A 14,406-nucleotide genomic window follows, 5' to 3' on the forward strand; every position below is an offset into this window, starting at 1 on the left:
GGCACAGCACATCTTTTAGAAAAAAAGTATATTAAACTAGGGAGGTAAAGCAGTAATTCTGTTCATAGATTATGCATGTATGAACTACACATTGACACATACAGCCCAAAGCAGGAAGTTTAAAGAATACTTCGTAGTAGCCAAAGTTCTGGAGCATGTCTTTAAAGTGTTGAAGGACAGAAACAAAACACACCATATTCATAGCTTTTATATAAACATTTTATTTTGATCTTGTATATTTATCTTCTAATAATCTCTATGCACAATAATTCACTATTGAAAAGAAGCTCTGTCGTCATAGTGGTTATATTTAACAATGTGTAGTTTGAAATGAGCCAAGCTTTATTATTTGCAGTTCAGTGGTTTTTAATTACATTGCAAAGGTCATGAATTTAAATTAACATGCTTTAATTGTGATAGCGTACCAGCCTCCATGCAAGTCTTTCTAATTTTATCAAAGTATTTTTAACTTTGATTTATTTTTTTAAATCGTCACTGTATGTCTAATAAATCACTGTGTGTGTTTATTTCTTGAAAATAAACACACAATCATTTATCATTTATTTCACTGAGCCTCCTTTTGCCATTGAAATGCCCACACAATCAGGCTGAGCATGCTCATATATTTACTTAGCCCTGACTGCCAGATAGGATCGTCTAGACTCTAGTCTAGAGCCTACGCCGCTTACCCCTTCAAAGTAGGAGGATACATATGCAAATAAAAGATGACTGGTCATTGGTCAGAATAATCAGATCAGATTGTGATGTCATGCTGTGTGCCAAAAACTCCATCCCACCTGAACAGGCTGAAAATCCAGGTGGTGTTCTCTCTCCAAAAAGCTCTTACACTAAAAGGGCATTATCATCATTTTCACAATTTCAGTCATTTTGACCTCATAGTGTGGAAATATCATGAAAGAATACAGGGAAATCTCATTTTTGACTACAGTGCCCCTTTAGCATTGACATCAGACCATTGTATCTCTAAAACGCTCTGGATAAGAGCGTCTGCTAAATGACTTAAATGTAAATGTAAATGTAAAACAGCCACAAAATACTTAGTTTTGCATCACAACCATAAGAGAACCGATGGCCTTAATTCCGTATCAATGTGGTCACTTCATCCGTTTCACAAATCAATTTATAACGATGCATGGAGTTGTTCTGATCTGCAAGAAAATAGAACGCGCCACAAGTAGCCAAGAAATGTAGCTGGGAAAATTACCCATCATGCATTGTTGCAATAATAATGACAAAAAGCATAAATCCGACAATAACTATACTATATCAACCATAGTACAAGGTATATAGTTATAAAAGTGCAAACAATGTCAATATTCATATTTTAAAGGAGCAGCGCAGTGAAAACGAGGTCGAAATAACACAGAATTGTGAAAATGATGATAATGCCCTTTTTGTGTAAGAGCTGTTTGAAATAAAAAGCCTGTAATTTCAGCCTGTTCGGGTGGGATGTCATTTTGACCCGCCGCATAACGCCACCTGGCGATCTGATTATAAATAGTCCAATGCAAATATTTACATATTCCCTACTAGTTTTGGTGCTGGCCCCAACCAAAAGCAAGAGAGTTCGTGCAGTATGGCTGTATTCCATCCGAACAATCATGTCAACTGTCAGAGAAGTTCAGTTGAACCACCTGCACAGCACACTTGGCATCGGACTACATTGCAAATCAGGCTAGGATTTCGCAGCAGCTCCATCAAGCATCACATGGATCTTGAAATCGGCAACAGCAGCAAACATTCATTGAGATGATTTGGGATGAGTTGGAGTGCAGAGTGAAGGAAAAGCAGCCAACAAGTGCTCAGCATATGTGGGAACTCCTTCAAGACTGTTGGAAAAGCATCCCTGGTGAAGCTGGTTGATTCCATATGTGTTATTTCATAGTTTTCATAGTTCTGGCCCTTTCCTAAGCTAGTGATGGAGATGGGGATTTGGACTTGTGGTTCTGACTTAATTCTCCGTACTGGCCATTGATTATACCGCCGATTCTGATCTAACCATAAATTAATATACTGTGCTACTTGCCTGAGACGATTTAAGTTTAATATGTAGGCTAGATGTAGCCTAGTAGGCTCATGTTATCTAGCTAGCCAACTTAGCTGGTTCATTTTTGCCCATGCAATGAAGTTAGGCTAGCAAGCATTTTAGCAAGGTAGCCTATGACAACAAAACTAACATTGTGTGCTACTGTATGACACAGTCATAGACACGTTTTTCTAACATGAAAGAGGAGGATGGAATTGGCGTTCATCTAGTCGACAACTAGGGTTAGTCAACATGTTTTTTTAACATGTGCGCGCGCACACACACACGGTAACTCTCTGTGGTTCTAAATCAGAAATTGTTTAGTAAACTGTGAGAAACATTAACTTGCTGGACCATGCTGTAGGTCATGTAAGTGTTTTTTTTTTTTTACATGTAATATTTGCTTTGTGGACTTCACCAGACAGATGTTTGTCTCCGGTTTTGTGATGAAACAAACGTATGTGTGGTTGAATTTATCTGCCATTGTGACTTGTCTTTTTGTTGTGTCGGCCTTATTGTATATCATGTGGCATATGAACAAATGGGTTACAGAGCAAACAACGCAATTATCGCGACATAGGTTGTAATCATTTTGTTTCCTAACGTCCACACAATCTGACTGAGCATTTCAGTGGCCCAAGGAGTCTCAGGGAAATAAACAATATATATATACACAACAACAACAAAAACAGTTATTTATTACACAAAGTGATGTTAAATTACAAACACTGCATGGGGCTTTAAGAATGATGCTTAATTGTAGCCATTGCTGACCAGTCGCTCAAATGATTGTTAATTGTTATACTGTTAATTTCAGTCTATAATCACTATTCTCTATCTCGTCATTGTAATAAGTAGAGAAAATGGACTCAATATCCCTGCAGCCTCTTCACCACAGCGAAGCCTTTGTCAAACCAGGTCTTCAGACCCCCCCTGTGGTTGCTGGTTTTCATGCAAACTTATCTCCTTATCCACACAAGACTTACATCGAGCTGCTTATTGAATTGTATCTGGCATTAACCCAACTTTTGTCAGGATTATGTCCTTCGGGAAAAGATTTCGTAGATATGTTGGAAGGAAAACCAGCACACACTGGGGGCGTCTCAAAACACCAAAAATACATCAGACTTAAAGAAAAGGCTGGTTTAGCCAAAACAGTGGTCTCCCATTGCACCGTTTCAAGTTAAGAGGAGTGCTGATTTTGAACAACAAACAGAAGAACTATAGCTCCCAACCCATTTTCTATCAGGCAACATGCCACTCGTATGATGTATATCTATAAAAAAAAAAACATACCATAGTAGACTATTGACAAATTCAGCATAAAGAAAGTAAATGATAGACTAGTCCCAGACCTGTTTGTGTTCTTGTCTACTCCATTGCAGTCATTGTCAAGCCAATGAGTAACAGGGAATTCGGAATGACAGCAAAAAAACAGACTGGCACTCAATCTCAGTCAATGATGCTGTATGGTCTACATTCCTCATGTCTTAACTTCCACAGGTTACACATACACACTTGATATTTCATAATGAACCTCTCGATAAACTCATAGTACTATATGCTATCTGAAGTGACACCACAGTTCAAGATAAGACAGTACGTGTTGCAAAAGAAAAACAATCCTATAAATCATACAGAGGAAAACATATTGCACTTCGCCATGAATGAGATTACACATTTCTGATATGACTTCAGATTATATGCATCAATAGGGGCATTTCTACATATTAGGTCAAAATGAGAAAAAAGTCTCAGACAGAATGAAAATGTTCCTTTCTACAATGGATATGAACGAACATTATTGACTTATGTTGCTCTTGGGTGAGTTTCCCGAAGGTTATATAGCTAAGGCAGCAATCTCGACAACCCAGTCGCGATTGAAAAACAATTGGAAAAATCTATGTTTGAGGGCCAATCATCTGTGCTAAATGTGTTATTTATCTGTTTCACAAGTGGCTTAGGTCTGAGTCATAAAGTACCACGTTAGCTACCACGTAAAAAAATATATATATATAATCAAAGAGGCTACTTCCCAAATGGTCATTTTCCGCCACCAGCCAATTAAAATGGATGAAGCTAGTGTCCACCTTAGCGATTCCCCCAACCCTGCTATCAGAAGCCTTAGTGATTCCCACTTACAATCGTACACCGTACCGCCCGCCGTCTTTCCTCACTATACTAACCAATTTTGATCCACTAGTCTCGCAAGCTGGACTCAAGTCTCTCAGTGGCTCAGTCTACTAGAGACTGAAAGCCTGGCTGAGCGAGACTTTACCGCTTAACATGAAACCACCTTGAACATACAAAGCCGCCCACAGCAACGTTCTGCAGTATCCTGTTACAGAAGGCACAACAGGATGCCATCACTGAGAACAAACATCACTTTAGCCTCTCTAGTCTTCAATTTGAGCCCACGCTATTAACCATCTCAACATCACTTTAGCCTCTCTGTTCTTCAACTTGAGCCCACGCTATTAACCATCTCAACATCACTTTAGCCTCTCTGTTCTTCAACTTGAGCCCACGCTATTAACCATCTCAACATCACTTTAGCCTCTCTGTTCTTCAACTTGAGCCCACGCTATTAACCATCTCAACATCACCCATATCGCTGAAGCCTCTTTTCAAATGGCCTCATAATCATTATTAGAGTGTCTTGTTTGGGAGGACTGCAGACCCCGTCCCTGACACTAACCTCTGTCGGACTGAACTATGCCCACCCCTTCGCCGAATGGTCCTTTGCTTAGATGGGTCCTTCCAAAATAATCTGCTATAATCCGACGACAGCAAATCGAGGACCTTTTTTCCTTGACTAACGCAGCGTTTCACACAGCATGTCTGCGTCATCCCATAGCACTGGAAACAGGAGAGACACCCGCACCAAGCCAGGATGTAACAATAGTAAAGTAAGATAACAACCTGGGTTATTAAACAGCCCAGTGGTGAGCGCCAAACAGCACACAGACAGATATTTGGTTCCCTCGGAAACAAAATGTTGAGTGACATCGTTATTAAGACGTTAGAGGGAGGGAGGGGACGGGTGGGGGGCCGTGGCAAATGGATTCTTTGGTAAAGATGAAAGTGTTTTGGTATTCTAGATGGCCAACAGAGTTATGACAGATCTTGTCCTGCCAGGTAAGTTGGAAAACGATATTGGTGAACCTTCTCGATTATATTTGCCCACATACTCTAAATAACAATCAATACTAAATCAAGACAAATCATCATGACACATATCCACAGGAAGCTAGCTGCAAGCTATGAAACCCATGTGAACAATACCAATTATACTGCACATAAACATCTGGCCTATAGCAATAAGCATAACATTGTATATACTGTATCTATAGTTATTCGACGCATCGTGATATCAAACCAACACGTCATATCAAATTACTGGAAAGAGAAACGACAGATTTGAAATGTGATCATCAATAATGAAAAATCTCTAACTGTTCATGTAAAATGCCTTACGAGAAAATAGATGCAACTATCCAAAGTCCATTGCGTTAGAATACTTGTATTGTGCTCGGCATCGGTGAGAGGGTTGAGAAGAAAAAGACGACTTAATAGCCTTCGCACGAATCTTGTCAAGACGGTGTGATAAAAATAACGAAATGTTTTTGTACCATATTGTGAAAGTGCTATGAAAAAGATACGCGGAGGTGAAGGGAGTGTTCAGTACAACTGCCTGAACACATCAACTAACACCAAAAAAGGTGAATGCACATGGCTGCCATATCATCCTAAACGATCAATATATCAACTAAATGACATGGTGCCTTTAGTAACCGACTGCTTGCTTTTCTATTAGCGTTAGCTGGTCAACAATACCATTCCTCAGTACAGGTCCTGAAGGGCATGACTCCAGTGGGTTTTGAACAGTGGTGACTGGATTCCTATGGAAGGAACCACAAGTCAAGACCATAACATAACAGGTGGGGGGGGGGGGGGGGGTTACTACCACGTTACTAGCCTGGTCTCATACCAAACATTTTTGAAACACTGCCATAATGGACCTGCAACAAAGAACCCTGCTCAATCCACCAAGATGTCTATTCCCAAATAATCCAGAATATAATTTCCACATTTCCAAGACTCTCAATGTTCTACCTGAAATTCACCTTGTCCTTTCACACAGATTAACATATACGAATTGGTTTTCATTCAATTGGGACATTTAAAAAAAAAAAAAAAAAGGTATTAGCTTTCTGCAGCACTGTGGCTTATCTGTCTGCAAAAGCCAATTTCAGGCTGGCCGCTAAAATTACTTTTCTCTAATCAGCACAGAAATGCATGGATACGCGTCACAATGGTAAAACAACGGGAGACACATTTTGTGAGACCGGTTATAATTAACACGGCAGCACTATGTTGCTAGCAAAATAGTTTTGAAACGATTGCTAACTAACTGTAAACAAGTTTTGCTGGCTAGGTAGTAAGCCTCTTGGCTAACGGTGAGGCAAAACAATTCACTTATTTACTGTTAATTAGCCACCACAAATCTCTTTGCTAGCAAGCGCGGTGGTATCTTTGAAACGACAAGGTGCCTCCAGTAATGTTCACTTTTCGATATTCTATGACATCTCCACTTTCCAAGTGTATAAGCCAACACACCACAGCTAATTGATTAGACTATAACTACGAATGTGTGTGTGCGCACACGTTCACGTGTGTGTAGCCTGTGTGCCTGGAAACTACAGCCATCTCATCTGGTAATAGACACATTAGTCTGAGGAGGGGCAGGAACAATGTGCAGTGTTAAGAAATAGGGAACACAGTATTAGGGCTTAGTGCCGCAGCTAGTCTTTGCTGTAGCTGACATATCTGGTATAGGGCTAAGGAGCAGACTTAGGGGGTAGGGTTGAGGATATAGGGTTTTAGTGGTTCTATCCTGCCACTTTTTTTGCTTTAATAGACACGCAGATCTGAAGGGGTTAGGAAATGGGTTAGGGTTGAGGGTACACTGCGTTAGTGGTTAGGGTAAGGGCTATGTGGTTGTCTTTGCTCCAGTAGACACACAGGTCTGGGTATGGTTAGTGGTTAGGGTTGAGGGTACACTGTGTTAGTGGTTAGGGTAAGGGCTATGTGGTTGTCTTTGCTCCAGTAGACACACAGGTCTGGGTATGGTTAGTGGTCAGGGTTAGGGTACAAGGCGTGGTCTTTGATCTAGTAGACACACAGGTCGGGGAACTTCATTTCGTAGACAGGGACAGACTGGTGTTGAGCGTGGCCCGCAGAGATAGACACCACTCCAGAGGGGCTGGGAGGGGGCCTGGGGGAAAGAGTGAGAGAAAAACAGAGGGAGTAGAAAAGAGAGAGCGGGAAGGGAGAGAGAAAGGGGAGAAAAGAGAGGATGGAATAGCAAAGGGAAAAAGAGGGGAGGGAGATACAGAAATAGGAGGGAAGAGAAAAGAGAAAGAGCGAAGGGAGAGAGACAAAATGGAGGAATAAGACAAAAAGGGAGCAGAAAGGAGGGAAGGTTATAGTTCTTACAAACACAATTCAACACCACAGTTTCTATAGTCTGAGAAGAACAGACCAGATGGACAGAAAGCAGGTGGGTAAACCTTCAGGGCAGCCTCAGAAATGATTAGACAATACAATTATACATTTAATAATTGAATACAAGGTCTCGGTTGCAAAATATTATTCTGACGTTAAAAGGGACTTCTTTTGACCTCAACGGTCACTTACCGGATAGTGAGCTCGAAGATTTGCGCCAGTCTGTCATGTAACATATTGGCCTGTTGATAAAGAGCGACCACAGTGAGGATGGAGTTCAATATCCTTAAAACATATTCATCAAAAAGGAGTCTCTATACAATTCGATCAGATGTGATTTCAGTGTTTCAATTTGCTACGCTTTCAGTCTGTGATAAACTTAACTGGACCTGTGTAGCTTACAAAGTCACTATACACTGTAGGTTCGTGTGTGTGTGTGTGTGTGTGTGTGTGCGCGTGCTTGTGTACGTGTTTCATGGATTATTCTGCCATAGAAATCCTTGGGCGGGCCGTGTTTTTTGGGCTGCCTAAAGGCATCTGCATATATTATGACGACATTTAAGTTTCCCCCCCCCCAGCTGTTCGAGCACACAAAATTGTTTCTCGAAGCCAAAGTCGGTAGCCGAAGTCGATGCCCCCTTATCGGCGACTGGTCAACAGTAGAGATTATTCAATTAAGCGCCTGTTGTCATTCAACGAGAGACGACTCGTCCTCATGCGAAACATTTTGTTGTTGTTGTGAATATTTAAACATCAGAAAAAAATAAGAAACCTGCACACTGCTCTTGATAGTGTCACTGTTCTTTAATAAGCGTTACGTATCGACCTCACGGCCTTCGTCGGAGCGTTTTTAATTAGCACCCTTACGTGGACATTGCCCCACCCACATCTGTTCCATGCATCAAATGGGGTTGGAGTCGAGGGAAAACGCAGACAGAGGTATCCACTGAGAGTGAATTCCCTACAGACAGCGACTCTAGCTACCATCGCGCACATACTGTTTTTTTGGGGCCCGAAAGTAGCACAACAAGGCTCCACGAAAGAAAAGAAACGACGTAGGAGAGGCAAACGTTCAAAGAGGGGACCAGGAACACAGGCCGTGTACACGGAGCTACTGCAGGATGTGGTAATTAACCTCTCCAAAAAAAGATTAATGGTTTTTGTGACTGCACTTAAAGACACTTTCAAAGTTCTTGAACTTTACCGGATGACTGACCTTCATGTCTTAAAGTAATGATGGACTGTCATTTCTCTTTGCTTATTTGAGCTTTTCTTGCCATAATATGGACTTGTTCTTTTACCAAATAGGGCTATCTTCTGTATACCCCCCTACCTTGTCACAACTGACACAACTGATTGGCTCAAACGCATTAAGAAGGAAAGAAACTCCACAAATTTACTTTTAACAAGGCACCCGTTAATAGAAATGTATTCCAGGTGACTACCTCATGAAGCTGGTTGAGAGAATGCCAAGAGTGTGCAAAGCTGTCATCAAGGCAACCTTGAGGAATCTAAAATCTAAAATATATTTAGATTTCTTTAACACTTTTTTGGTTACTACATGATTCCATATGTATTATTTCATAGTTTTGATGTCTTCACTATTATTCTACAATGTAGAAAATAGTAAAAAATAAAGAAAAACCCTGGAATGAGTAGGTGTGTCCAAACTTTTGAATGATACTGTATATCTCAATAGGTCATGGTTTTTTAGTCTCCGAATATCCACTATTTCTAATGTGTCCATCACTAGCACATTAGAGGCTGCTGCCTATAGGCATACACTAGACATCACTGGCCACCTTAAGGAATGGAACACTAGTCACTTTAATAATGTTTACATATCTTGCATTTCTCATCTCATATGTATATACTGTATTCTATACTGTTCTACGGTATCTTAGTCACTTAATGTTTACATATCTGTCATTACTCATCTCATATGTATATACTGTATTCAATACTATTCTACTGTATCTCATTCACTTAATAATGTTTACATATCTGGCATTACTCATCTCATATGTATATACTGTTTCTATACTATTATACAGTATCTCATTCACTTAATAATGTTTACATATCTGGCATTACTCATCTCATATGTATATACTGTTTCTATACTATTATACAGTATCTCATTCACTTAATAATGTTTACATATCTGGCATTACTCATCTCATATGTATATACTGTTTCTATACTATTATACAGTATCTCATTCACTTAATAATGTTTACATATCTGGCATTACTCATCTCATATGTATATACTGTTTCTATACTATTATACAGTATCTCATTCACTTAATAATGTTTACATATCTGGCATTACTCATCTCATATGTATATACTGTTTCTATACTATTATACAGTATCTCATTCACTTAATAATGTTTACATATCTGGCATTACTCATCTCATATGTATATACTGTTTCTATACTATTATACAGTATCTCATTCACTTAATAATGTTTACATATCTGGCATTACTCATCTCATATGTATATACTGTATTCTATACTATTATACAGTATCTCATTCACATAATAATGTTTACATATCTGGCATTACTCATCTCATATGTATATACTGTATTCTATACCATTCTACTGTATCTTAGTCCGTTCCGCTCTGACATTTTTCGTCCATATGTATATAGTCTTAATTCATTCCTACTTAGATGTGTGTATCGGGTATATGTTGTGTAATTTGTTAGATAGTACTGCATTGTCGGAGCTAGAAGCACAAGCATTTCGCTACACCCGCAATAACATCTGCTAATCACGTGTATGTGACAAATACAATTTGATTTGATTGGTGATCTCCTTAAGGGCACAGTGATGATAGTTTGTGGAGTGATTTCCTTTATGGTCCATTGAGGTACTTAACAATGTGTTATAGTCTCCCAACACAATGATTTCATTGCTTGTTGCCTGTTAGTTCAATAAATTTGTATAAACATTTCAAAGAAATATGGATCATCCTGATTTTGACCATATAGATTCATGAGCCAAATCTGTTTTTCATCCACTTTCATATTCAAAATGGTCCAACTTTCTTTCATATTCAAAAGGGCCCAACAATAAAAATGTTGTTAATTTTTGAACTTTTGAGTTCCTTTTTCCCATTCCTTTTCCCACGCAACTTCATTTAAGCATGTAGAGTGAGTTTCCTGCAAATCGTATAGCTTATATTCCTTTTCTTTGGTCCCATCGTTACGGATAATCCTGAATGAATCGTGAATAATGATGAGAGAGAAAGTTCGACGCACAAATACATACCGTTATTGTAATGGTGAGAGGTTAGCATGTATGATATTTTTGCGTCTAACTTTCTCACTCATCACTATTCACGATTAATTCAGGATTATCCGTAATCATGGTATATTAATGTAGACGTGTTTAGAAACATATCATATTCTTATTTACAACAAAAGTGACTCCAAAATGACACAATACATTATTTACCACTCATTTCTATTGGGCACAAAATAATCTGAAACGCAACCAAAACAAAAAGCAAATGCATCCAAAATTTGTAGAGTAAACAGGCTTGATGTAGTCATTTCGTGCAATGAATATGGGAACAAATACTTCACTTTATACTACTTTAATACACATACAGTTGAAGTCGGAAGTTTACATACACTTAGGTCGGAGTCATTAAAACTCGTTTTTTAACCACTCACAAATTTCTTGCCAACAAACTATAGTTTTGGCAAGTCAGTTAGGACATCTGCTTTGTGCATGACACAAGTAATTTTCCAACAATTGTTTACAGACAGATTATTTCACTTATAATTCACTGTATCACAATTCCAGTGGGTCAGAGGTTTACATACACTAAGTTGACTGTGCCTTTAAACAGCTTGGAAAATTCCAGAAAACGATGTCATGGCTTTAGAAGCTTCTGATAGGCTAATTGACATCATTTGAGTCAATTGGAGGTGTACCTGTGGATGCATTTCAAGGCCTACCTTCAAACTCAGTGCCTCTTTGCTTGACATCATGGGAAAATCAAAAGATATCAGCCAAGTCCTCAGAAAAAAAAATGTAGACCTCCACAAGTCTGGTTCATCCTTGGGAGAAATTTCCAAATGCCTGAAGGTAACGCTGCTCCAAAACCACCATAAAAAAAGCCAGACTACGGTTTGCAACTGCACATGGGGACAAAGATTGTAGTTTTGGAGAAATGTCCTCTGGTCTGATGAAACAAAAATAGAACTGTTTGGCCATAATGACCATCGTTATGTTTGGAGGAAAAAGAGGCAGGCTTGCAAGCCCAAGAACATCATCCCAACTGTGAAGCACGGGGGGTGGCAACATCATATTGTGGGGGTGCTTTGCTGCAGGAGGGACTGGTGCACTTCACAAAATAGGATGGCATCATGAGGAAGGAAATTATATGGATATATTGAAGCATCTCAAGACATCAGTCAGGAAGTTAAAGATTGGTCGCAAATGGGTCTTCCAAATGGACAATGTCCCCAAGCATACTTCCAAAGTTGTGGCAAATGGCATAAGGACAACAAAGTCAAGGTATTGGAGTGGCCATCACAACTCCCTGACCTCGATCCTATAGAAAATGTGTGGGCAGAACTGAAAAAGCATGTGCGAGCAAGGAGGCCTACAAACCTGACTCAGTTACACCAGCTCTGACAGGAGGAATGTGCCAAAATTCACCCAACTTATTGTGGGAAGCTTGTGGAAGGCTACCCAAAACGTTTGACCCAAGTTAAACAATTTAAAGGCAATGCTACCAAATACTAATTGAGTGTATGTAAACTTCTGACCCATTGGGAATGTGATGAAAGAAATAAAAGCTGAAATAAATCCCTCTACTATTATTCTGACATTTCACATTCTTAAAATAAAGTGGTGATCCTAACTGACCTAAAGACAGGGCATTTTTACTCGGATTAAATGTCAGGAATTGTAAAAAACTGAGTTTAAAAGGTGTTTGGCTAAGGTGTATGTAAACTTCCGACTTCAACTGTAAGTGAATTTGTCCCAATAGTTTAGCTCCCCTAAAATGGGGGGACTATGTACTATGTATTGCTGTAACAGTTCACCTGATATGGATGAAAATACTCTCAAATTAAAGCTGACCGTCTACACTTTAACCTTTTGATTATAGAGCCAAAAGAAAAAAAACATTCTTCACTGTCCCAATAATAAAAGCTAGACAGTCAGGGAGAATTTAAAATCCAAAAGCAATTAATTTAGCGGTATTGAGCAGTAATGTTATTATAGTTGAGCAAAATAACACAGCATTAACCATGGCAAAATGCATAGAATCTCAGGAAATATGTATTTCCTTCTCTCAGCTCCATGATAGAATCGCAGGAAATTAGCTTTAAAAAAAGCCCTCTGTTTGCAAGTTTTATTATAATTTTTCATTGAACCTTTATTTTAACAGGGAAAAGTGCCCTGAAAAGTGCCCCATTCGTAAAGTATTCAGACCCCTTGCCCTTTTCCACATTTTGTTATGTTACAGCCTTATTCTGAAATGGATTCAAATGTTATTTTCCCTCATCAATCTACAGACAATACCCCAAATTGACAAAGCAAAAACACATTTTTAGACATTTTTGCAAATGTATTAAAAATAAAAAACGGAAATATTACATTTACATAGGTATTCAGACCATTTAGTACTTTGTTGAAGCACCTTTGGCAGCGATTACAGCCTTGAGTCATCTTGGGTACGTCACTACAAGCTTGGAGTTTCTCTCATTCTTCTCTGCAGATCCTCTCAAGCTCTGTCAGGTTGGATGGACAGCTATTTTCAGGTCTCTCCAGAGATGTTCGATCGGGTTCAAGTCCGAGATCTGGCTGGGCCACTCAAGGACATACAGAAACTTGTCCCGAAGCCACTCCTGCATTGTCTTGGCTGTGTGCATAGGGTCGTTGTCCGGTTGGAAGGTGAACCTTCACCCCAGTCTGAGGTCCTGAGCACTCTGGAGCAGAATCTCTCTGTACCTTGCTCCATTCAGCTTTCCCTCGATCCTGACTAGTCTCCCAGTCCCTGCCGCTAAAAAACATCCCCTCAGCATGATGCTGCGACCACCATGCTTCACCGTTGGGATGGTGCCAGGTTTCCTCCAGATGTGACGCTTGGCATTCAGGCAAAAGAGTTCAATCATGTTTCTCATGGTCAGAGTCCTTTAGAGGCCTTTTGGTAAACTCCAAGTGGGCTGTCATGTGCCTTCCTTCTGGCCACTCAACCATAAAAGCCTGATTGGTGGAGTGCTGCAGAGATGGTTGTCCTTCTGGAAGGTTCTCCTATCTTCACAGAGGAACTTTAGAGCTCTGTCAGAGTGACCATCGGGTTCTTGGTCACCTCCCTGACCAAGGACCTTCTCTCTGAATTGCTCAGTTTGGCTGGGCGGTCAGCTCTTGGAAGAGTCTTGGTGGTTCCAAGCTTCTTCCATTTAAGAATGATGGAGGCTACTGTGTTCTCGGGGACCTTCAATGCTATTTTGCTATTTTGGTACCTTTCCCCAGATCTGTGCCTCGACGCAATCCTGTCTCGAAGCTCTACAGACAATCCCTTCAACCTCATTGTTTAGTTTTTGCTCTGACATGCACTGTAAACTGTGGGACCTTATTTAGACAGGTGTGTGCCTTTCCAAATCATGTCCAATCAATTGAATGTACCACAGGTGCTCTACAATCAAGTTATAGAAATATCTTAAGGATGATCCATGGAAACACCTGAGCTCAATTTTTCTAATCTCATAGCAAAGGGTCTGAATACTTAGCTAAATAAGGTATTTCAGTTTTTTAATATTAATAAATTAGCAAAAATGTCTCAAACCTGTTTTCGCTTTGTCATGATAGGGTAT

At 39.6% G+C, this 14,406-nt stretch overlaps 1 protein-coding gene across 5 annotated transcripts in view; it reads right to left on the bottom strand.

The window, feature by feature from the left end:
- Window positions 1-201: 201 nt before the first annotated feature.
- efr3a (EFR3 homolog A (S. cerevisiae)) overlaps window positions 202-14,406 on the bottom strand; it is a 222,075-nt gene continuing 207,870 nt past the window's right edge. For all 5 annotated transcript variants that reach the window (XM_071362586.1, XM_071362584.1, XM_071362585.1 and 2 more), the window contains 2 exons: window positions 7,748-7,797; window positions 202-7,325 (listed from right to left, as the gene is read on the bottom strand). In XM_071362586.1, the coding sequence (XP_071218687.1) occupies window positions 7,220-7,325; window positions 7,748-7,797 (156 nt within the window). In that variant the 3' untranslated portion in view covers window positions 202-7,219. The remainder of the gene's footprint in view (window positions 7,326-7,747; window positions 7,798-14,406) is intronic.

Source organism: Salvelinus alpinus, chromosome 23, assembly GCF_045679555.1.
Source record: "Salvelinus alpinus chromosome 23, SLU_Salpinus.1, whole genome shotgun sequence".
NCBI classification, from domain to species: Eukaryota; Metazoa; Chordata; class Actinopteri; order Salmoniformes; family Salmonidae; genus Salvelinus; species Salvelinus alpinus.